Source organism: Oryctolagus cuniculus, chromosome 11 (assembly GCF_051225735.1).
Source record: "Oryctolagus cuniculus isolate XC-2025 breed Fujian yellow rabbit chromosome 11, ASM5122573v1, whole genome shotgun sequence".
Lineage (NCBI taxonomy): Eukaryota > Metazoa > Chordata > Mammalia > Lagomorpha > Leporidae > Oryctolagus > Oryctolagus cuniculus.
Genome location: NC_142877.1, coordinates 52,135,024 through 52,159,614, shown reverse-complemented (window position 1 = coordinate 52,159,614; position 24,591 = coordinate 52,135,024). Strand labels below are relative to the sequence as shown.

Below are 24,591 nucleotides of genomic sequence, written 5' to 3'. Positions count from 1 at the left end.
TGCTGACAACTGCCAGGGCTGGGCCAGGGCAAATTGCAGGTGGCAGGAACCCAGGGACCTCAGCCATCATCTGCTGTCCCTCAGGCACATTTGGTAGGAATTTTGATCAGAAGTGGAAGCAGGGGTTAATCCCAGGCACTCTGATACTGGATGCTGGCATCCCAAGCAGCAGCTTAAAGCCCACCACTCGCCCCTGTTGCAGATTCTGGTTCCTGAATTTTCTGCCTCCAGCTAGGGTTGAGTTATAAGGGGGTATGTAACAAACATCTTTGAACCCGTTCTGAGGTGTGGAGTGTTTGTTCTGTATATAGATCATTACCGCTATTGATACTTGTATTCAGAATCCTAAGCTGTTCTAGAATGTTCAAGAGTGCAGGATTAAAAAAAGTTTTGTTGTTTTCCCTGTATCCCTAGTGCCTGGCACTTAGGTGCTCAATACAATCTTTGTTGTGTGAATTTCAGGAAAAGGCCACCTTCTAGGACTGCCTTGCTCTCTGGAAACAGCACCATCCAATTTCACCACAACTCCTCAATTTGGTTTTAATCATTCCTTGTCTCGAAACTGATTTTTTTTTTTTTTAAAAAAAAGGATGTATTTTAAAGAGTTGAGGGGAGAGAAAGTGCGAGTGTGCTTCCACCTGCTGGTTTGCTCCCCAAATGGCCATAATGACCAGGGCTGAGCCAGCCTTAAACCAGGAACCTGAGCTCCATCTGGGTCTCCCATGTGGGTGGCAGGGACCCATGCACTTGGGCCATCTACTCCTGCCTTCCCGGGGTGCATTGGCAGGGAGCTGGACCAGCGCCAAATGGGATGCTGTGCCACAGCATTGGCCTCCAGTATTGGGTCATTTCTACAAGAGTTATGGAGATACATGTGATGTTTTTAATAAAAATCCTTAAAGGTTGATGTAGGGCCGCCACAAAACACACCAAACACCAGAGTTAAGGGAAAGGGTTTATTGATGGGGGAAGTCTGATACGGTGGAGAGAGAGAGAGATCAGGAGACTGGGTGAGGAAGAAAGATCTGGAGAGAGCGAGCATGTGTGCGGGAAGCAGGTGTTGTGTCATTTCTATAACACCTGAATTACTTAACATGTGCCTGTGGAAGGTGTGTAGGCTATCAGGGCACAGTTTAGGAGAAGCAAGGCTTAACCCCAAACTCCTGTTTCCTTATTCTCGGTCCAGTGCTCCACACCACCATGTGAGAGGCAGTAAAACGCAGGATAGCTGGGTTCAGATAGCCCATTGTGCTCCTGGGTCCTCTGCTCCTTAGGGCTGCTTTGGAAAATGAATTTATACTTGAATTTCCTCAGGTTCATCGTGTACGTGTACTGAACTCATAAAAGAAAGCTAGTTCTGTCATATATAAATACTAAGAGTCCTTCTGTCCGATTTTACACCCGCCGTGTAAGGAAGCTGAGGGAGCGGCAGCCTAAGACCACAAGCACAGGGGCCGGCCCATGTCTTAAAGAAAATCCACAGTCGCGGCCAGCGGACGCTGCAGCCAGCCGCAGGGCAACTCTCCTGGGGCGGTGCTGCTGACGGACAGTTCATCTCAGCCATCTGAAGCGCGCGTTTTCTCAGCGCTCCGCCCCCTCCAGGCTTGATAGGTAGTGAGCCTCGGCCAATGGCGACACGGCTACAGCGGAGCAGTAGCCAATCAACGGTTGGGAGCCAGGAAAGGAGCCGGGCCGAGGTAGGAGCGGCTGGCGCGGCCAGAGAAGGGTGAGCTCCTCCGGAGAGTGCGGCAGTGGAGGTAAGATGGCGGCGCTGTTGGGTCTTCGTGCCCGTCGGAGGGCTGCTGCAGACCCCCTTCTGTGGGCCCAGACATGGTGCCCCGTCTGTATCAGCGTCTGTACCCTTCCCCTTTCTTGTAGGCTCCCAGGAGCCTGGTTCTCCGGTGCCCAGGGTCTTAGGACAAAATGGCGCTTGTATGGGCGCTGGGGCCGGGCGGGAGCTGTGAGGCGGGCCTGGACAAAGGCGGTGCGCAGGGGAGGCGGGGCGGGCGCGAACCTGCGGAGCTCGCCTCGTGCTGCCGCCGTGCGAGCCGTGGACAGGCGTTCAGCGCGGTGCGGGCCGGGCTTGGAGGGAGAACTCGGCGGGGAGGTAAGTGTGCAAGTGCCCGGGAGGCCCGAGGGAGGGCGGCCGGAGTCTGGGAGCGAGGCCGGCGAGGCGGAGTGACTGCACGTGGTCCGTCCGGATGTAGGGGGGCGGCGGCGGCAGGAGTTTTCAGGAGCGCTGAGGGCTCTTGGATCTTGTGCGTGACCCTACAGGTTTTGGTATGAATAGGATTCGGATTCACGTCTTGCCAACCAGTCGGGGTAGGATCACCCCGGTGCCCAGGTCTCAGGAGCCCCTGTCTTGCTCGTTCACTCATCGTCCGTGCTCTCAGCCTCGTCTGGAAGGGCAGGAATTTTGCATTAAGCACATCCTTGAAGACAAGAATGCGCCCTTCAAGCAGTGCAGTTACATCTCGACCAAGAATGGGAAAAGATGTCCCAATGCTGCCCCGAAACCAGAGAAGAAGGATGGGTATGCAGACTTGTGCCTCTTAGGGAATGTGCTGGGATGTTGGCTTCTGCATAGCTGTGGAGTTTTCGGTCACGCCCTTGTGAAACCGGGCTTATGCATATATCCTTGGAAAATTACTAAAATCGTGAAAACCGGAAACACACTGGAATCACTTAGTTCAATTTGGATCTTTCAGTCTATTGAAATTACTTTCAATCTATCTTGAAAATGAAGGGAGTCTTTCCCCTTTTCTTGAAAATGAAGGGATGCTGAAAATTACTGTTACTTTGGGGTGTATGGCTCTTTGGTGTGTCTGTGAACTTTGTTAAATAATATGCCGAATTGTGTGTGTGTGTGTGTATAATCTGGAAGAGGCTTCATGACTTCAGAGGCGTCCCTGCAAAAATATAACTGGGGTTGTTCATTTGTATATATTCTCTAATTTAAAACTGTGTGTTACATCTTATTAACCTGCAGTGGATTGGCATTAAAATGTGCCTTCCGGAACCAGTATTGAAAGATGAAAAGTGAATCTCTTTGATTTGTTTCTAGATGATGTCAACATTTTTATAGTTGGAATGTTTTGTTTGCTGGTTGGAATGCTGGGTTATGTTATCTGCATTTTCCTTTAATACAATTAAGTTGATCTCGGGCCAGTTAAATTCCTCTGACTCATTGGCTTTTTGAAGTGAATAAAATAGTCCTTTGAATTGCTTAAAAATGCTTTGAGGATCAAGGACTATGGTGAAATACTGGTATTTTGTCTCCTTAGGGTGTCCTTCTGTGCGGAACATGCCCGCAGGAATGCCCTGGCGCTTCATGCTCAGATGAAGAAGACCAACCCAGGGCCTGTGGGTGAAACACTCCTGTGCCAGCTGAGCTCATATGCCAAGTCGGAGCTGGGCTCCCAGACTCCAGAAAGTAGCCGCAGTGAAGCCAGCCGCATCCTGGGTAAGGGCCTTTCCCTGTAGTGGAAAAGGGAAGGTAGTGCCTTGAATGTGCTGGCAGTATTGTTAATTTATTGGGAATCTGGTGAGAATTCCAGGATTGCTATGTTCACCAACTCTTTCAAATCTGAAATAGTGTTGCTTTTGGTTTGTTTTCCTGAGCTGGTGACTCTTCCTTCATTGCTGTTTTTATGCTCAGCACTTTGCTAGGTTATTTCAGGAAAGAATAATAATTTTTTAAGTTGACTTTTTTGGACCTCTTGAGTTGTAAATAATCTTATCAGCACTCTATACTTGTGTTTTTATTTGCCAGTGCCTGTGTATTGAGTTGATATGTTAAGTAACCTAGTTTTGTGTGGTGGAGTTACAGAGGTGGGAAGTCTTATGGCTGCTCTCCCTCCCTTGCCTCAGATGAAGACAGCTGGAGTGATGGGGAGCAGGAACCCATTACTGTGGATCAGACATGGAGAGGTGACCCTGACAGTGAAGCTGATAGCATAGACAGTGATCAAGAAGATCCCCTAAAGTAAGTTGTAACTCCACAAAAGCTTTTGAATGTTTTATCTAGTTAGTATGTGGAATGTAGTGCTGCATGCTGTTAATTCATTAATAACCTTAGGAGGGGGGCAAGATGGCTGTTGTGAGCAGTGATAGCTTCGCATATCGTGGTTCATCACCATCTTGCTTCAAGGCAGGATGAAATTCATTTTTAGAAGTCTTGTAATTTAGAAAAAAATTTGAACACTAGATTCTGTACATAAGAAAAGAGGGGAGAAAAGAGGAAATTTCATGAGAGTGGGTGGTGGGTTGAGAAATTCTTAGTGTGGATTAGAGAAGAGAAGATGGGTGTGAACAGATTTTTGGCCTAAACCTCAGGAATAATGAGGTGATTCTACTGGAGTAATAACTACTTATTTTGTAAAACTCTGTGTTTATGGATTTTTAAAAAATTTTATTTGGAAGACAAAGAGACTGAGATCTCCCTGCCTGGCTTAATCCCCAAATGTTTGCAACAGCTGAGGCTGGGCCAGACTGAAGCTGGGAGCCAGGAACTTGATCTGGGAGTCCCAGGAGGATGGCAGGGACCCAAGTAATACTTAAGCTGTCACCTGCTGCCTCTCAGGGGAAGCTGGACACAGTGAAGCCAGGAATTGAACCCAGGCACTCTAATATGGGATGTGGCCGTCTTAACCGCTGTGCCAAACCCCTGACCCAGCTTACATTTTTTCTTTTTCTTTTTTTTTTTTTTTTTTTAAGATATTATTTGAAAGGCAGAGAGGGAGAGAAAGAGAGAGAAGCACAATTTTCCATCTGCTGATTCATTCCCTAAATGGCCTCAATGACAGGGGCTGGGCTAGACGGAAGCCAGGAGCTTCTTCTGGGTCTTGCATGTGGGTGCAGGAACCCAAGCACTGGGGCCATCTTCTGCTGCTTTCCCAAGTGCATTAGCAGGGAGCTGGATGGAAAGTGAAGCAGCTGGGTCTTGAACCAGCACCCAGATTGAATGCTGGCATTGCAGGCAGAGGCTTAACCTGCTATACTGCAGCAGCAGCCCCATTTTCTTTCCTGTTTAAAAAATATGTATTTATTTGGCAGGCAGGTCAAGAGAGAGATGACTGCAACAGTCAGGAGCTCAGAAACTCCATCTGGGTCTCCCATGTGAGTGGCCAAGGCCCAAGCACTTGGGCCATCTTCTGCTGCCCTCCCAGGCCATTAGCAGGGAGCTGGATGGGAAGTAGCTAGAACTTATCCTGGCACTGTGATACGGGATGATGGCATTTTAAGTGGTGGCTTAACTTGCTGCGTCACAGTGTTGCCCCTGGTGACATTTTCTGAGTAGAATGATTTCTTTCATTTCTGTTGAGTAATCTTAGGGTAGTCAGCTATTCAGGAAGTACTAGTTTAGAAAGTCCATCTAAGTTGTTTGAAAGAGAATGTTTCCTAGCAGGATTCTTTCACAGTAGTAATTAGATAGAACATGTTTTTGCCCCCGTTGTTATTCTGGGCGGCCAGACTTGCTTTACAGATGTGTGTGCTCTGTGCAGTCAGAAAATGCCTGACCTTTGATGCAGTAAATAAACTAAGCTTTGAAGGTCCAGAAATTTGATTTTGTCAGGAGAGTGGTTTAGTCTCTAGGGGACACATTCTTATACATTAATTCACAAGAGACTGCTGTATAATCCAGAATATCAGTCAATTTTATGAGAAGTAAAAATGCCAAAAGGACTAAGGTAATTGATAGCAGTCTCAAAGAAGAAAGACACTCAAAAGGGAAAATAAAGCTCCAAATATTCTTAACTGTTAGGCAACTAAATTATATAGACTCTGCTTAATTTTCCTAGTGAGGTTGTCCAAAAAGAATTTGATCCACTAAATACATGCAATTTTGGGATGTACATCGAGTTGTTAAATGTTATAAATTAATATGTTGACATTATTAGCTTATTAGTAGTGTGTTCATTTAATGAAGTACTTTTTATTTTCTTTATGTGTTCTTGATTCCTTTCTTCCTTGGACATTTTAAAAAAGATTTATTTATTTGAAAGGCAGAGTTACAGAGAGGCAGAGGCAGAGAGAGAAAAAGAGGTCTTGGCATCTGCTGGTTCACTCCCCAGATGGCCACAACGGCTGGAGCTGCACCGATCTGAGGCCGGGAGCTTCTTCTGGGTCTCCCACGCAGGTGCAGGGGCCCAAGGACTTGGACCATCTTCCACTGCTTTCCCAGGCCATAGCAGAGAGCTGGATCAGAGGTGGAGCAGCCGGGACTCAAACCGGTGCCCATGTGAGATGACGGCGCTACAGACGGCGGCTTTACCTGCTATGCCACTGTGCCGCCCCCCCTGCCCCCTTTTGTACAGATTTTGTTTATATGAAAGGCACAGTTAGAGGAACAAACAGGTTTTACATCCACTGGTTCACTCCCCAAATGGCTGAAATGGCTGGGGCTGGCCCAGGCTAAAGCCAGGAACCTGGATCTCCATCTAGTTCTCATCTCCCATGTTGGGTAGAAGAGGCCCAAGTACTTGGGTTGTCTTCCACTGCTCTCCCCGGTGCATTGGCAGGGAGCTAGATTGGAAGCAGAGCAGCTGGGACTCAAACTTGAACTGGCACTCCAGTATGGAGTGCCAGCATTGTAAGTAGTCTTAATTTGCTGTACCACAACACCGGCCCCCTCCCGTTTATAAAAATTATTTTGGCAGAAACTTGATTTCAGTCCTAAAGTTAATTTTGCTTTGTGTATTCTGGTGACTTAACAGCTATTTTTTAAGAGAACATAATTTTTTAACTTAAAATTAATTAGGTATGTGATTTTTTTGTATTACCAAATTTTGAATAAAGGAAATGTTTTCTCTGAAAATATGAAACTTAGTATTAAGGTATGGTGTATATTGAACTTAAGTTTTCTGTTAGTGTAATGGCCTGATAAGACTTGGTTAACCTAAGACCTTTAAAATTTGAAGTTAATCTTTTAATTTTGAGGTTTAAAAATCAGAAATAGGACATAGTTTTCAATGCATCAGTTACTGGCATGCTTTGAAGTTCTGTTTATAATTGGCAGCAAAGTTTAAAGTTGATATGGACCTTTGTGGATTTGGCTATTAAGGATTGACTTGGGATACTGTCAAGAAACTGCTGAGTAGTTTGTAGGCCATTTTGATTGTTGGTTAGGGGTCTGTGATAGCTCAAGTATCTTATATGCTTTTTTTTTTTTTTTTTAAAGATTTTATTTATTTGAGAGGTAGAGCTACAGAGAGAGGGAGAGGCCGGGAGAGACAGGGAGAAAGGTCTTCCATCTGCTGGTTCACTCCCCAAATGGCTGTGATGGCTGGAGCTGAGTCAGTCCGGAGCCAGGAGCTTCTTCTGTGTCTCCCATGAGGCTGCAGGGGCCTAAGCACTTGGGCCATCTTCTGCTTTCCCAGGCCACAGCAGAGAGCTGGATTGGAAGTGGAGCAGCTGGGACTCGAACTGGCACCCATATGGATTGATGGTGCTGCGGGCAGAGGTTTAACCTATTATGCTACAGCGCCGGCCCTGTCTGATAGGCTTTCTGAAAAATCAGAAGTTCCAATCATTTGTTATTGGTATCTTTTATACTTTAATTAAAGTATACTGATGCGTATGTAGACGTTCAGTCTACACTTTAAGATGTCCTGACTTGTTAGAGATTATTCTATTTTAAATGGTTAAAGCACTGCAACCATGGATTCACGCCTTCACTTTTTTGATTATTTCTAAAGATTTATTTATTTATTTATTTTTTGAAAGAGAAGTGGGTAGGAGATCTTCTATCCACTGGTTCACTCCCCCAAATGGCTGTAACAACCAGGGCTGGGCCAGATGAACACCAGGAGGCATGAACTCCCATGTGAGTGGCAGGGCCAAATATTTGGGCCATTCTCAGCCCCCATGCACAATAGTAAGGTGCTGGGTTGGGAGCTGAGCAGTTGGGATTTGACTTGGTACTCTGATACAGAATGCTGGGGTTACAAGCAGCAGCTTAACCTGATGTGCTATAATGCTGGCTCCTAAGCTTAGGTTTTTATTACAATGTTTTCTTATGCTTTGCTGGAATCTCTGTTTTATTCCAGACATGCTGGTGTCTACACAGCTGAAGAAGTGGCCCTGATTATGCGCGAGAAGCTGATTCGTTTGCAGTCTTTGTACATCGACCAGTTTAAACGACTTCAGCATCTGCTGAAGGAGAAGAAGCGCCGGTACTTACATAACCGCAAAGTGGAACATGAAGCCCTAGGCAAGTCTTATGCCAGTACCACAGATGTTGTGGATTCAGCATTTGGATTTGGTAGTAATTAGATTTATTTCTGTCTTAGTACCTGCAGTGGGGGAGAATTTGCTTTTGGGATTGCTTATCTTATAGCCATTTCTCTCTCTCTCTCTCTCTCTCTCTCTCTCTTTCTCTCTCTCTCTCTTTTTTTTTTTTTAAAGAGATTTATTTATTGTTTGAAAGATTACAGAGAGAGGGAGAAAGATCTTTTGTCTGCTGTTTGACTCCCCAGATGGCTGCAATGACCAGGGCTGGGTCAAGCCAAAACCAGGAGCCAGGAGCTTCTTCCTGGTCTCCCACATGGGTGCAGGGGCCCAAGCACTTGCTTCATCCTCTGCTACTTTCCCAGGCACATCAGCAGCGAGCTGGATCAGAAGTGGAACAGCTGGCACTCATGCTGGTGCCCATATGGACTGCAGATAGCAGTGCCACAGCACTGGTCCCAAGATTTTCCTCTTTTCTTGTTGATTAGCAGACATATCCTTTGTGGATTGCTTGGCAAATAACATCTTGACTCTTGGGACTTCCCAGGTGGTAGTCTCCTGACTGGCCCAGAGGGACTTTTGGCCAAAGAACGTGAGAATTTGAAACGATTAAAATGTCTGCGGCGGTATCGCCAGCGCTATGGAGTCGAAGCGTTACTACACAGGCAGCTGAAGGAACGCAGAATGCTAGCCACAGATGGGGCCGCTCAACAGGTGATTTTACGTAGGGGTGGGGGAACCTTTTTTTCTGTCAAGGGCCATTTTGGTATTTATAACGTCATTTGTGGGCCATCCAAAATTATCCAGTTAAAAATTAAGTCTGCTGTAGGTTTACTCAATTTTGAGTCCCACATATAGTTGCCTTGACAAGGCCAGACCAAATGATTTAGTGGGTGCTATTTAGCGGCCAAGTATTCCATATTCCTGCTTTAAGGTATATATATAGCCCCTTTATTTATGAAGTTTGGAGTGTTGTCAAAATACTATATCCAATCCTGGCTCTGTAATCTCACTCACTAGACTTAGATTGTAATGAAGGCACCTAACCAAGATGTCAGGAGACATGGGTTCCAATCTTAGTCCCCTTCTGACTACTCCTGTGATCACATAATAGCTTAACTTATCTGCAGATTTATTATTTGGGATAGATCTCTAATCTTCAGTTCAGAAGTAAGCATAGGTTAAGCCTAACTTGCTTGACAATCTTGTTATAAAGAGTGGGAAAATAGAACAGAAGCAGTTGAATGTAAGGAAGTTAGGTTTATAAGAAGTGATTTTTTTTTTTTTAAGATTTATTTACTTATTTGAAAACCAGAGTTAGAGAAAGAGAAGACAGGTCTTCCATCCATTCGTTCACTCCCCAAATAGCTGCAATGGCCGGAGCTGAGCCAGTCCAAAGTCAAGAGCCAGGAGCTTCTTCCAGGTCTCCCATGTGGGTGCAGGGGCCCAAGGACTTGAGCCATCTTCTGCTTTCCCAGGTGCATTAGCAGGGAGCTGAATTGGAAGTGGAGCAGCTGGGACTCAAACTGGTGCTCATATGGGATGCTGGCACTGAATGGGGCAGTTTTACCCACTGTGCTACAGCGGGTAGATGTGCTACAGTGCTGGGCCCATGATCATTTTTTTTTTCTTTTTGCCAGGCAGAGTTACACAGTGAGAGAGAGAGAGAGTTATAGACAGAGAGAGACAGAGAGAAAGGTCTTCCTTCTGTTGGTTCAGCCCCAAATGGCCGCTACAGCTGGTGTGCTGCACCAATCTGAAACCAGGAGCCAGGTGCTTCCTCCTGGTCTCCCATGCGGGTGCAGGGCCCAAGCACTTGGGCCATCCTCCACTGCCTTCCCAGGCCACAGCAGAGAGCTAGACTGGAAGAGGAGCAACCGGGACAGAATCCGGCGCCCCAACTGGGACTAGAACCTGGGATGCTGGCATCGCAGGCAGAGGATTAGCCTAGTGAGCTGCGGCGCTGGCCCGTGATCATTCTTGAATTTGTTATTTTTTAAAAAAATTTTATTTTTGATTTTATTTGCAAGACAGATATCTCCCATCTGCTGGTGTTCACTCTCCAAATGGTTTGAACAGCCTGGGCTGGGTAAGGCCGAAGCCAAGAGCCCAAACCTCTTTCTGAATCTCCCATGTGGGCTTGGGGGACCTAAACACTTAAGCCATCACCTGCTACCTCCCAGGGTGCAGATTAGCAGAAAGCTGGAATTGGAAGCAGAGTGGGGGATACAAACCTGGGCACTGCAGTGTGGGGTGTGGGAAACGCAAAAGGTGTCTTAATTGCTATGTCAAATGCCCACCCTCTGCATTTTTTCTTATGTGTAATATTGGTGTATTCATTTATTAGATGTTGAATTTTCTACCCTGTGAAGATGTACTTTATAATTCTTTTCATCATAATTGGTTGTATGTTCTTTGAAGAGTTTATCTAATTTTTCCATTTTAGGCGCATACCACTCGTTCTAGTCAGAGGTGTTTGGCCTTTGTGGATGATGTTCGCTGTTCCAATCAGTCTCTTCCTATGACCAGACACTGCCTTACTCGTATCCTTTTACTGTGTTCAGGCTGTGATTTGCTTGCTAGACTGAGAGCTAGTGGGAATCTGCTGGCTTGTTTAATTGAAGCTCCTTGTTTACTTTGGCCCTGAATCAAGACCAGCAGTGTGCTGAAGCTGTTGGTTTCAAGCAGGAGCCTAAAGAAATGTCTTTCTATGGTCTGTTGACCATTTCAGAACTTCTGAAATGTAATGGTCAATTCATTGGGAAGAAACAATGGAGTTGTTGGTGATAGATGTGGGCTAATATTTATTTTTAGTCGTTGTACTGGGATTCTAAAATATTTGTATTTATCTTTGGATTCTTGATTTAACTTGTTCATCAGATTATAATGCTGTAAAATTATGATTAGCAAAAAAATGTGAATGGTGGGTTTTCTACCCAAAACAAAATGATGATGTTGATATTGCATTGTGAACTTCCATTATTATAAATTTGTATGATCAAGACTCTTATGTATTTTAAACTTCATTCAAATTAGTAACAATGGTTCAAAAAATAAGATGCTGTTTTTTCTTCGTAAATTTAACTTGCCTTTGAACTGCCCATAACATCTCTTGATTCTACTCTAGAACTGTATTTATCATTGGGCTGCAAAACTTTTTGAATTGTTTATTGTGAAAATACATATTTTTTTAAAATAGTCTTTTTTTTTATTATTAGACAGGTAGAGTTACAGACAATGAGAGAGACAGACAGAAAGGTCTTCCTTCTGTTGGTTCACTCCCCAAATGGCCGCCACGGCCGGCGCTGCACCAATCCGAAGCCAGGAGCCAGGTGCTTCTTCCTGGTCTCCCATGTGGGTGCAAGGGCCCAAGCACTTGGGCCATCCTCCACTGCTTGGGCCACAGCAGAGAGCTGGACTGGAAGAGGAGCAACCGGGACTAGAACCCGGTGCCCATATGGGATGTTGGCGCTGCAGGCGGAGGATTAGCCATGTGAGCCACGGCCGGCCCCGAAAGTACATCTTTATTGTGGATATTTATTAAGAATTTTTGCATAGTAAAAGCATTATTAGTAGTTAAATAGATGACTTTTGTTAGAGAGGCATAACTTTTACCAGAAATCATTTGTCTAACGAGATACCAAGTATTTTATATTTTAGGTGTTAAAAATTAAAAAAAAATTTTGTTGAACATTTACATTTTTTTTTCTTGTCAGGCAGAGTTAGTAAGAGAGAGAGACAGAGAGAAAGGTCTTCCTTCTGTTGGTTCAGCCCCCAAATGGCCGCTACGAAGCCAGGAGCCAGGTGCTTCCTCCTCGTCTCCCATCCGGGTTCAGGGCCCAAGCACTTGGGCCATCCTCCACTGCCTTCCTGGGCCACAGCAAAGAGCTGGACTGGAAGAGGAGCAACTGGGACAGAATCTGGTGCCCCAACCGGGACTAGAGCCCGGAGCGCTGGTGCCGCAGGCAGAGGATTAGCCTGGTGAACCGTGGCGCCGGCTGAGTCCACTTCTGATCTAGCTCCTTGCTAATGTGCCTAAGAAAGTAGTGCTAGATGGCTCAAGTGTTTGGCTCCTGGTACCCACAAAGACTTGGAATTTTTGGCTCTTTGGGCTGGCTCAGCCTGGGCATTGCGGTCATTTGGGGAGTGAACCAGCAGATGGAAGCTGTCTCTCTGTCCCTGTTTCTCTGCAAATCTGCCTTTCAAATAAATAAGTATATATTTAAAAAAACCAGAGAGCTTCCTTCTGCTGGTTCACTCCCCAGATGCCAAAAATGGACAGTTTTGAGGCCACAGCTGGGAACTGGGAAATCAATCCAGGCTTCCCATGTGGGTGGCTGGGGCTCAACTACCTGAGCCACCATTATTGCCTCCCAGGGGGCATTTCAGCTGGAAGCTGGGACTCTTGGCTCAGTTGTGCTGATAAGGGATGTAGGCATCTTGACTAGGCCAAACACATGCCGCCAAGTTTAATTTTTAATGAGTGAATTTCAAAGGTGGGTAAGACTGCCAGTGGGAATATAAATTGATGCAAACTATTTGGAAAGCAGTTTGAAAGTACATCATTCAATAGGGTAATTTCGCCGCTGGAAATTTAAGATGATGGTTGTTTGTAGATCAATATTTTTACATAAAATAATTTTTCCAACTAGTGACAGCCTTAACACTTTTAGAGATGGGAATAGGAAGTAAATCATGGCACCGCATAATGTGGGGCATATTTTATAAAATTTAATAGCAGAAAAATTACAGTGACAAAAATAGGATAGGGATTTTGTAAAGTAGATTTTTTAAAAATTTTATTTATTTGAAAGAGAAAGACACATACGCACACACACACACACACACATACACATACACACAGAGATCTTCCATCCTGTGGTTTACTCTCCAAATGGCAGCAACAGCCAAGTACTGGGCCAGGCCAAAGCCAGGAGCTAGGAGCTTCATTCAGGTCTCCCTCATTGGTTGCAGAGCCCCAAACACTTGGGGCATCCTTTGGGGCTTTAAGGCCTTTAGCAGGGAGCTGGATGGAAATTGTAATGAACCGGCGTCGATATGGGCTCCCAGCATTGTGGTTGGTGGCTTTAGCCACTTACATTACAGCTCCAGCCCTGGGAATAGGTTTTGCTAACTACATGGAATGAAATACTGGGAAGGAATGTAACATGAGTGTGACTATTTTTACATGATGGGGTTGTGAATACCCTATTTTTGTTGTATTTTAAATACTTCTTGGGTTTTCTTTTTTAAGGTGGCTTGAATTTTATAAAGGAAAAAACACAGTCTACAGATTTTAAGTATAATTTTAAATGTTTCTTAAAGTACTATGCTCAAATAGGTTGTAAATATTTTAAAAAGCAAAGTTGGAAATGAAATTTGAAAAGAGAAGGGGAGTGTTTTTCCTTTTATGCTCTTTTCTTTTCCACTCCATGGTTGCCTAAGTCACTTACCCTTCCTTAAGTCCTTATCCCAGAGAAAGACTCGACTGCCATTGGTGACCTGTATATATTCTGGTCTAATGGAGACAGCACTGGACTGAAAGTGAAGGACCCAGACTCTTAGTTGTAGGTCAACCATTCCCTTCCTTTTGTCTCTGTTGTCCCCTTCTGAAAGGAAAAGAGGTGGAGGAAGATGGGGAAAGGGTTTTTCCAGGCCATTGTGGTGTTAAATAAGAGATTTTTGTGAGTCCTTTAAGTCCTATGAAAAAAGTTCAGATTAAAACATTTTTTAAAAGATTTCTAAAAATATTTGAAAGGCAGAGTTACAGAGAGGCAGAGGCAGAGAGAGCTCTGATGTTTGCTGTATTACTGCCCAAATGGCTGTAACAGCTGGAGCTAGGCCGATTTGAAGGCAGGAACCAGGAGCTTCTTCTGGGTCTCCTATGTGAGTGCGGAGGCCCAAGGACTTGGGCCATCCTCTTCTGCTTTCCTAGGCCATAGCAGAGAGCTGGATCAGAAGTAGGGCAGCTGGGACTCAAACCAGCAGCCATATAGAATGCAGTCACTGTAGGCAGTGGCTTTACCTGCTATGCCACAGCACTGGCCCCTGGATTGAAACATTGAATTCAGTGGATTGGCATTTTAAATACTAATAATTATTTATATAAAACTAGGCTTCTTAATATATTAGATAATGCTTAAGTTTTCTTCAGCCTGTAGAGCACAACTCTGTTCCTAATAGATTCATATGTATTTTTTTAAAAAAGATTTATGTATTTACTTAAAAGGCAAAGTTAGAGGAAGTGACAGAGACCTTCCATCTGCTGGTTCACTCCCCACAATGGCCAGGGCTGGGCCAGGCCAAAGCCAGGAGCCTGGAACTTCCATCTGTGTCTCCCACATGGGTAGCCAGGGCCCAAGTACCTGGGCCATCCTCTGCTGCTTTCCCAGGCCCGTTAGCAGGGAGCTGGATTGGAAATGGAGCAGTTGGGACTCGAATTGGCAAACTCATTTGGGATATGGTGTTGCAGACGGTGGCTTAACCCCCTGTGCAACCATGCCAGCTCTTAGGTTCAAATGTTTAAGGAATAAATACTTTGGACTGTCTGCTGTTCCTTCAGCATAGTGATTGTCTACTTCGGGCTATGTTGCCTGCCATTTGGCAATTGTGGACAAAGTTTTGGCTGTCCTAATTTGAGTAGGGGCTATTCAATGTGGTGAACAGAGAAAAGGACGCTGCCAACAGCCTGCATGCAACACAGCATTTCCTGGTGTCCAGTGTCAGTGTGGCACACTGTGCAATCCTGCTTTAGTGGCTAGTTATTTTTAAGTATGGATTGAAAGAAATAGCTTTGTTCAAGAAGGCTTTTTTTTCCCCCCCAGAAAGATTTGTTTATTTGAAAGGCAGAGTTAAGAGAGGGACGAAAGGAGAGAGAGGTCTTTCATCTGCCTGTTCACTTCCCAAATGCCTGCAACAGCTGACTGAAGCCAGGCACCTTGAGCTCTATCCAGGTCCCCATGTGGGTTCAAGGGGCTCAAGGACTTAGACCATCTTTGGCTGATTTCCCAGGCACATTAGCAGGGAGCTGGATTGGAAGTAGAGCAGCCAGTACTTGAACCAGTACCCATAATGAGGTGCCAGCATTGTAGGTGGCAGCTTAACCCACTGTGCTACAGTGCTGGCCCTAAGTAGGTTTATTTGGTCTAAAAGTTAGAATTACACTAGATTTTTAATTTTTATTCTTTTTAAATATTTATTTATTTATTTGAAAGATTATTTATTTGAAAGATATTTATTTTAATTTATTTGAAAGATTTATTTATTTATTCTTAACTGAGTTACACAGAGAAGGAGAGGCAGAGAGAGAGGTCTGGTCTTCGATCCGCTGGTTTTTTCTCCAATTGGCTGCAACGGCCGGAGCTGCGCTGATCCGAAGCCAGGAGCTAGGAGTTTCCTCCAGGCCTTCCACGTGGGTGCAGGGGCCCAAGGACTTGGGCCATCTTCTACTACTGGTTTCCCAGGGCATAGCAGCGAGCTGGATCGGAAGTGGAGCAGCTGGGACGAACCGGCTCTTATATGGAATGCTGGCACTGCAGGTGGTGGCTTTACCTGCTACACCACAGCGCCAGCCCTGATTTTTTATTTGTAAAAGTGATTTTAAAGGGGCAGACCTTGGCGCAAACCTGCTGTTGCTTGCATCTTATATTGGAGTGCCAATTTGAGTCTGCTATGATTCAGCTCCCTGCTAAAGTGCTTGGAAAGCTGTGAGTGATGGCTGAAGTACCTTTGGAGTTCCTACAACTCACGTGGGAAACCTGGATTGAGTTCCTGATTCTTGGCTTCGGCTTGGCCCAGCTCTGGCTGTTGCAGTCATTTAGAAATGAACTAGTGGACGGAAGACATCTTTCTGTCTCACTCTGCCTTTCAAATAAATATTCAGGAGCAACATTACCTTAAAATTTTTTTGAAGAAATTTATAATTCTGCAATCCTTATATAATCAGTTTGTGGAAAATTGTGTTTTGTAGTTAAAGATAATTTCAAGTTTAAGTAAAATACCATTTAGTAAGCTAGGGAAAATAGCTATGTAGTAAGCTTTTGGGAAATGTTAACATTTGCATGAAATATTTGTAGAGTAACTTGAACTTCAATTATCTCAATTTTGATTCATCTTAACAGCTTCTTTGCCATCTTGGAAATATAACTATTCTTAACTGAATGTTCTGGAGTACTATGGCCCTTATAAGCATATTTATCCTTTTCCTTTTGTTTTTTCTTGAAGATTTATCTATTTATTTGAAAGGCAGAGTTGCAGAGAGAGTGAGAGATTGATTTTCTCCCCAAATGGCTACAATGGCCAGGACCCGGCCAGGCTGAAGTCTGAAGCCAGTATCTCCATACTGGTCTTCCACATGGGTGGTAGGGACCCAAGCACTTGGGCCATCTTCTGTTGATTTATGTAAGCTATTTACATTTGCCACAATGTCATTCTTTTGAATAGCTCTTAACTTTCCTAGGAGCACTAGTGCTGTTTGATTAGCCCTACCTAACATTCTCCTAAGAGAGAACAGGTATGATGTCCTTGATTTAATGAGATTGAGGACTGATTGAGAATTAAGTGCTAGTAAATGACAGTTGTGTTTTGAGAAGTAACTGAAAATTATCAGTTGCATTTGGTTTTCTGTATCAGATGTATTTGAAATTATTTACTGTAGTCTAGACCTTGAGTTTTACAGGGGTAGACAACTCTGTCTTACTTTGTACCTCTCATAGATCCTGTTTTATTTCCCTTGACCGTTTCTCCAGATATCTGTCAGGATACGAATCAGGTTCTCTTCAAATGCTGCCAGGGATCTGAAGAGGTTCCCTGCAACAAGCCGGTTCCTGTAAGCCTCTCTGAGGATCCCTGCTGCCCACTGCACTTCCAGTTGCCTCCTCAGATGTATAAGCCCGAGCAGGTACTGTCTGTGCCAGACGATCTGGAAGCCGGCCCCACGGATCTGTACTTGAGTGCTTCTGAGCTTCAGCCCACTGAGAGTTTACCTCTGGAGTTCAGTGATGTAAGTTAGAGAAGCTCTGCTCTGCTTGGCCCTGGAGACAAGGCCTTATTTATTGGTGGTGAGAGTAAGGTGGTTTTTTTTGTGGTCAGGAGAGTTGAAGTGATAAGATGTGTGGTTATATTTGTATGTTAACGTGCTCATTTTGAGAGTTCTGTCCTATCCTTTTTCTTCTGACTTTTTCTTGCTTGTTTTCTTACCTTTTTGGAGATATAATCAGATGCCATAAAGTCTGCTCTTTGAAAGCATATGAGTCAGTGTTCTAAAGTATGTTCATAAAGCTACGCAACCATCACCCCCAAAAGAAAGCCAAAGCCTATTAGCAGTCGCTCCTCATTTCTCCTCCCCTGTACCCTGTCAGCACACTGGTTGCCTTTCATGTGTAAGCCTGCCTATTCTGGGCGGTGTATAAATATGGTCTTTGTCCAGCTTCTTTGACTTAGCATTATTTTAAGGCTTATCCATGTGTGTGTCAGTATATCATTCATTTTTTTTTTTTTGTGGCTGAATTAATTAACATTTAAATTATTTGAGGGGTAGAGAGAGCACCCCTTCCCCCAGTCTGCTGATTACTTCCCCAGATGCCCACGCCAGCTGGGACTGGGCTGAGCTGGAGCTGGAAGCTGGGGACTCAGTCCAAGTCTCTCCAGGCTGAGTTAGGCTGTAGCCAGGAGCTCAGAACTCCATTTGAGCTTTGCATGTGCAGGGACCCACATTCTTGAGCCACCGTATGCTGCCTCCTAGACTGTGTACTAGCGAAAGCTGGAGTTGACAGTGGAGCTGAGATATGTGTGGAAGCAGCAGATGATGGCTCAGAAACTTTGAGTCCCTGCCAAGCACATGTGAGACTCGGATGGAGTTCTTGGCTCCTGACTTTGGCCAGGCTATTGACACCATTTGGGGAGTGAGCAACATTAGGTTATGATATTGGTTAAAATGCCTGCATCCCATATCAGAGTACCTGGGTTTGTGTCTTGACTCCACCTTCTGACTCCAGCTTCCTGCTAATGGAGACCCTTGGGAGGTGTTCAAGTAGTTGGGTCCCTGGTATCCATGTGGGAAATGTGGATTAAGTTTCTGACTATCAGCTTTGATGTGGCCCAGTCATTGCTGTTGCAGGCATTTGGGGAGTGCACCAGAGGATTAGAGCCCTCTCTGTCTCAAATAATTAAACAGAAAAAGTTTCTTTCATAGATTGACCAAGTTTGAGAAGTAGAAAGGACCTTTGAGGTGACATATTCCAGTGCTTCCCAAACTTCCAGTGAGGTTATATTGAAGAGAGTAAGTGTATAGCCCAAGTTAGTGATTTTAAGTGTTAAAATAGCGATTTTCTTCAAATACTAATGTATGTGTGGAAACTCGCATGTTTTGTAGTCTTTATATACACATACTAGTTAGCTGCCTTTCTGATAATTTCTAGAGCCATTTCTTTTTTGACCTTTTTACTTTTCCTGTTTCACCAGTTTTTAACCACCTGCTATATGTAAACAGTTTTGTACTTTTGCCATTGTAGTTTTAAATGATGTTTTCTTTCTCCAATCTTTGAGAATCCAGATTTTAAGAAGTATGACTGTTGTGTTCAGTGGCTGACATGTTTATTCTTTAGAGGATGTTTAAGGAGAGCTAGGAATGTGAGATATTTCTGTGTGCAGTTTCCTGACAATAAGGAATCTTACTGTAAAAACATGCCATCAAGTTAGTTAACCTTTTTTGCAGCATGAATGTATGAGAAGTAACCTTATTTTTGAGAATCCAGTGAGTTTTTAAGTGGAGTTTTGTTATAAGTTTAAAAATGACAATCATCTATTTGTAATTGGTCATCTGTATGTTCATATGAATGTACTTTTTTTTTTTTTTTTTTTTTTTTTTTTTGACAGGCAGAGTGGACAGTGTGAGAGAGAGACAGAGAGAAAGGTCTTCCTTTTGCCGTTGGTTCACCCTCCAATGGCCGCCGCGGCCGGCGCGCTGCAGCCGGCGCACCGCGCTGATCCGATGGCAGGAGCCAGGAGCCAGGTGCTTTTCCTGGTCTCCCATGGGGTGCAGGGCCCAAGCACCTGGGCCATCCTCCACTGCACTCCCTGGCCACAGCAGAGGGCTGGCCTGGAAGAGGGGCAACCGGGACAGAATCCGGCGCCCCGACCGGGACTAGAACCCGGTGTGCCGGCGCCGCAAGGCGGAGGATTAGCCTAGTGAGCCGCGGCGCCGGCCTTGAATGTACTTTTTGATAAGCCACATTGGTCATTAAAAAGCACAGTTTTAATCTTTGAGGATAATTCTGAAAATGTTAAAACAAATCCAGTTTATGGTAATTTTTGTACTCATAAATTCGGGATATACTTGTTATAAATCTTGTTAGAAAAATAATTTTTTGAATTATCTAGATATCATCAAGCAAATTTTTTTTTTTTTTTTTGACAGGCAGAGTGGACAGTGAGAGAGAGAGACAGAGAAAGGTCTTCCTTTGCCGTTGGTTCACCCTCCAATGGCCGCCGCTGCAGCCGGCGCACCGCGCTGATCCGATGGCAGGAGCCAGGAGCCAGGTGCTTTTCCTGGTCTCCCATGGGGTGCATGGCCCAAGCACCTGGGCCATCCTCCACTGCACTCCCTGGCCATAGCAGAGAGCTGGCCTGGAAGAGGGGCAACCGGGACAGAATCCGGCGCCCCGACCGGGACTAGAACCCGGTGTGCCGGCGCTGCAAGGCAGAGGATTAGCCTATTGAGCCACGGCGCCGGCCTATCAAGCAAATTTAAGTACTCTCTGTTCTGCAAGTTTTTACTTGTGGGAAGACCAGGGAACAGTTCTAGGTAAAAATACTAAAAATATGGCTTTTCATTCTGGATATTTGCTGTTTTCTATCCTTTGATCCAAGAATGACTGGCAAATATAACAACATAATTCCTTAATTCCATTACTTTGAGCTTTTACTGGCTCTTTTTGGGTCATTTTTGGGATAAGAACAAAACATGGGGCCAGCTTTGTGGTAGTAGGTAAAGCCTGCGGCATTGGCACCTCATATGGGTGCTGGTTTGTGCCTAGCTTCTTCACTTCTGATCCAATTCCCTGCTGGTGGCCTGGGAAAAGCAGCGTAGATGGTCTAAATTTTTGAGCCCCTGCCATCCATGTAGGAGACTGAGAAGAAGCTCCTGGCTCCTGACTTCAGTCTGGCCCAGCCCAGGCAGTTGTGGACATCTGAGGAGTGAACCAGTGAAAGGAAGATCTCTCTCTTTCTCTCTAATTCTGACTTTAAGTAAATAAGTGATTTTTTTTTTAAAAGATGTATTTATTTATTTGAGAGGCAGAGAGAGGTCTTCCATCTTCTGGTTCACTCCCCATTTGGCTGCTCCAATCCAAAGCCAGGAACCAGCAGCTTCCTCCAGGTCTCCCACGCGGATGCGGGGGCCCAGGGACTTGGGCCATCTTGTACTGCTTTCCCAGGCCATAGCAGAGAGCTGGATAGGAAGTGGAGCAGCTGGGACAGGAATGGAGGTGGCTGGTAAGTGAGGACGGCTGTGCTTTTTAAGCCTCTTCACTGTTCCTGGGGGGGTGGGGGGGATGAAGCCTCTGGAAATGGTTCTTCCTGTACTCTGAAGAGAGAAATATATGCCAGATCCCTCTGCTCCCAGAGGAAGTTATAAAGTTGGGGTGCAAGTTGTGAGCAAGGAAACCTGGGTCTTTGCTTTTTTGGAGTTGCTTCTGGGGGTGAAGTCCTGGGTGTTTCCTGCAGGTGTTCTGCCATTTCTGTGGTACAGAGGCCTTGTGTCTAATCCTTGAGCTCCCAGTGAGTCATGGGGAACCTTAGAATTGGTTCCCTTCACAGGGAGTAACTGGGTTTTGGGGTTCCCTTCCCAATTTTATAGCATAGCACTTGGGTCGGGGTGTGTGCCTCAGCATTTTTCTGCCCGCTTGTTAGATAGGAATGTTTTCTCAGTTACCTGGTGGGTAGGAGTCCCAGCTGGTTTCTGACTTTTCTGAGGGGATAAGGACTTAACCAAAATCATGTTGGCCATTCAGAGGAACTTGAGTTTTTGATCTGCACGCCTTCCTTCCCCAGGCATGTCTCCTTTTGGCTATTTGGGTGTTACTCAGACAATCTTGCCGTGCCTAATGTTTTAAGCAGTGTTTAATTTATGTTCATGCTGGTCCATGGTAGATTCACAACTAGTAAACTTAGATGTAGGCTGTAGTTCAGTTCAGAGGGAATATGCTTTCTTTTCTTTTCTTTTCTTTTCTTTTTTTTTTTTTTTGACAGGCAGAGTGGACAGTGAGAGAGACAGAAAGGTCTTCCTTTTCCGTTGGTTCACCCCCCAATGGCCGCTGTGGCAGGTGTGCTGCAGCTGGCGCACTGTGCTGATCCGAAGCCAGGAGCCTGGTGCTTATCCTGGTCTCCCATGCGGGTGCAGGGCCCAAGCACCTGGGCCATCCTCCACTGTACTTCTGGGCCACAGCAGAGAGCAGGACAGAAAGAGGAGCGACCAGGACAGAATCTGGCGCCCTGACCGGGACTAGAACCCAGTGTGCCGGCGCCACAGGTGGAGGATTAGCTGATTGAGCTGTGGTGCTGGCCGGGAATATGCTTTCTTAAAAAACTTTTTTGTGGTAAATATATAACACTGCTTTAACTGTTTAAACCTTTTTAAAAAAAAAAAAAAATATATATATATATATATATTTTATTTGAAAGTTACAGAGACACAGAGGCAGAGAGAAAGTAGGGGTGGGTGGTAGGGGTGTCTTCCATTTGCTGGTTCACTCCTGAAATGGCTGCAATTACTGGACCTGGGCCCATTCAAAGCCAGGAACCAGGAGCTTCATCTGGGTCTCCCATGTGGGTGCAGGACCCCAGGGACTTGGGCCATCTTCCATTGCTTTCCCAGGTGCATTAGCAGAAAGCTGGATTGGAAATGGAGCATCCGAGACTTGAACTGGTGCCCATATGGGATGCTGGTGCTGCAGCTTGTATCTTTACCCGTTACACCACACTGCTGGCCCCTGTTCTAACCATTTTGAAGTGTACAATTTCGATGTCTGCAACCATCACCACTCTTCCTTTTCTAGAACTTTTCCATCAACCCAAACAGAAAAACTATACCGATTGAATAATAATTCTGTCTCCTGTCCACCAGTCCCTGGCAAACACTGTTCTACTTTGTCACTATGAATTTCCCCAGGGATTTGCTGTTTTTAAGTCACTGTAATGGTTTTGCTTTTATACTTGGCAGCAAGAAAAAGTTCTCAGTGATTTTGGATCTTGTTTGTTGGACATTCTGGTAAAATTCTCTTTTGCTTGACAGTTGGCGAGAGTTGGTGAGACCGTGGAGTTGCTGTGAAGTTTGCTGCAGAATGTGCCAGCATTGGCTTCTTGGTTCCCTCTGGTTGCTCATGAGCTTCTCTCTCTTCCCTAGGACTTGGATGTTGTGGGTGATGGTATGCAGTGCCCTCCGTCACCTCTGCTTTTTGATCCTTCACTCGCCCTTGAAGATCACTCAATCAAAGAAATGGCTGGAGGCCCAGCGGATATCTTGGCAAGTGAACAGTCCCAGCCAAGTTTCCCTCATGTAGAGACTGAGTTAGGCAGAGGGCTCCGTGCTGGCTGGCAGGAAGTGGGTGTCATCACAAGTAGACCATAAAGATGCCCTGGAAAGGTGGCTTTCACTCAGTGAATTTCCATGGGAGGCAGGTACTTGAAAAAAAGCCTGTTTCTGCTGCTGAGTGTCCTGTTGCTCTAATCCTGCAGATGGGCCCTTAGAGTACCTGGTGCCTCCAATCCTCATTCCAGAGTAGGAATTGAAGTAAAAGGTTGAGTCCAAATAAGTACAGACCCAAAGAGTTTTACCTATTCATTGTCAGTGTATTTGAAGTTAGAATTGAAGGATAAAATTTGATTACTTCACAATAATAATAAATTCATTATGTATTAACTGAACAGAAAGAAGTTGAGACAGTGGATCTAGGTAAATCGTGCCATTTAAGGGAATTGAGCTCTGAGCCTGTTCCGACTATAGAATGATTTGGCTTCTCTCTCTGAGCTGTGGGTGGGGTACCAGTGGCCCTGACTGAAGACCAGCAGTTACTCTCTGGCTGTTGGTTTCAAGCAGAGGCCTAAAGTATGGTCTTTCTGTGTCTGCTGGCTGCTCTGGAACCTTGGCAGAGAATGGCTGTTTGATTCAGAAGAAACAAACCATAGCTCTGTCTCCCAGTGGGAGAGCCTCAGGAATGCTGTAAGTAGTAACTGGCTTTAAGGGACAGGCATAGCTAAGAACCGGAGAACTGCGCAGAGTTGCTTTATTTCTATTGTCTTGTTCTTACTGCTGTAAATGGGCCTTGATACGTCAGGCTCATGTTTCATAATGAACTAATGAATTTCTAACCACAGTGCCTTTCTTTGTTTTAACAGGGCCAGATGCAGATGGCTGGAGAAGGGTGCAGATCCCAGGGATCTCAAAATCCTGAGAAAGCCTCTGCACAGTTGCCTCAGAGTGGCTTGGCTACTGCAAATGGGAAGCCAGAACCTACGTCCATCAGTTGACAGTTTGCTTTGAAAACCATTTGACTTTGGTGGATTTTAATTTCCCTTTCTTCAGAAAAATGTCTCTGATCATCTCTCACTATATATGGCAATCCAGACTACCTTGGTTTTCTTCTGGGTTACTAAGTCCTGCAGTCAGACATGAAACCAGATCTGGGGAGAGTGGAATAGTATTGTCAGAGTTGTGGGGCTCTTCCCACCCTGGGCAAGGAAGAGCAAGGAGTAAGAGGATCCCTTGTCAAAGCTTCTGGGAGTGAATGCATGTCTGTAATGGGGTTTCTCAAGTCACAGTCAGGAATCCACGCAGGTGGGGACTGTTTATGGATGGTGCCCTTGAAGTACTGGTGGCCCCAATGCCTGGCTGTCTCTGAGGCCAAGGGGATTGTAGCCCTTCCTCTTCAGCTGAATTGGGCCATCTGACACCTCCTCCTCCGAGGAAACGGCTCACGGGTCTGGGCTCTCCCTAACTATCCATCTGTTCCTAACCTATGTCAATTTCTGTGGTCATTTATCTTATGTAAGATATAGTAAAACTTTATTGTATATAGTTTCTATTAAATGTTACGAAAATGTAAAACAGTCACCTGACCTGAATGCATATTTTGTTTGTATTTGAGAGTGTCTTTTTTTTTTTCCCCTTGGTTTTAGAGAGCTGTCTCTGATGGGAAAGGGAAAATTAGATACAGGCCCAGCCTAAGAAGTAAGTAAATTCAATAGTTGTTGTTTTGGTTTTGAGGATAAGGTAAACACCTGGAAGAAATAATAAATGAAGAGGTATGGGGCGTCTTTACTCAAGCTAACCAGTCCCACTTAGCCTCCTGTTCACCCTCTAGTGTG

At 45.0% G+C, this 24,591-nt stretch overlaps 1 protein-coding gene and 2 non-coding genes across 21 annotated transcripts; all 3 read left to right on the top strand.

Annotated features, from left to right (window-relative positions):
• Nucleotides 1-1,718: 1,718 nt before the first annotated feature.
• Nucleotides 1,719-24,337, top strand: KANSL2 (KAT8 regulatory NSL complex subunit 2). Of its 19 annotated transcripts, none has more exons than XR_016216702.1 (11): nucleotides 1,719-1,757; nucleotides 2,275-2,533; nucleotides 3,285-3,463; nucleotides 3,871-3,985; nucleotides 8,049-8,212; nucleotides 8,777-8,943; nucleotides 10,676-10,772; nucleotides 13,706-13,796; nucleotides 16,977-17,128; nucleotides 22,631-22,750; nucleotides 23,623-24,337. XR_016216702.1 is itself a non-coding variant. In XM_070052185.2 (10 exons), the coding sequence occupies exons 2-10, from the start codon at nucleotides 2,283-2,285 to the stop codon at nucleotides 23,752-23,754; spliced, it is 1,377 nt and encodes a 458-aa protein (XP_069908286.1). In that variant the 5' UTR covers nucleotides 1,719-1,757; nucleotides 2,275-2,282; the 3' UTR covers nucleotides 23,755-24,337. The 19 variants fall into 19 exon arrangements, 12 of the variants coding, with proteins under 12 accessions (XP_069908286.1, XP_002711238.1, XP_089164388.1 ...); XR_016216700.1 differs by having other exon boundaries at nucleotides 16,977-17,230; XR_016216703.1 differs by having other exon boundaries at nucleotides 16,350-17,128.
• On the top strand, nucleotides 10,867-11,003 carry LOC127491230 (small nucleolar RNA SNORA2/SNORA34 family). Its single transcript, XR_007919819.1, has one exon. It is a non-coding gene; the product is annotated as a small nucleolar RNA SNORA2/SNORA34 family (small nucleolar RNA).
• On the top strand, nucleotides 23,272-23,407 carry LOC127491231 (small nucleolar RNA SNORA2/SNORA34 family). The gene has a single exon (XR_007919820.1). It is a non-coding gene; the product is annotated as a small nucleolar RNA SNORA2/SNORA34 family (small nucleolar RNA).
• Nucleotides 24,338-24,591: the final 254 nt, after the last annotated feature.

What these genes read in the sequence shown, in the direction of transcription:
- KANSL2 (XM_008256402.5), top strand. Translation starts at nt 1,924, where the DNA reads ATGGCGCTTGTATGGGCGCTGGGGCCGGGCGGGAGCTGTGAGGCGGGC. An exon ending in GATCAAGAAGATCCCCTAAA is followed by an intron (nt 3,986 to 8,048) that starts GTAAGTTGTAAC and finishes GTTTTATTCCAG; the next exon opens with ACATGCTGGTGTCTACACAG. An exon ending in CAGATGGGGCCGCTCAACAG is followed by an intron (nt 8,944 to 10,675) that starts GTGATTTTACGT and finishes TTTCCATTTTAG; the next exon opens with GCGCATACCACTCGTTCTAG.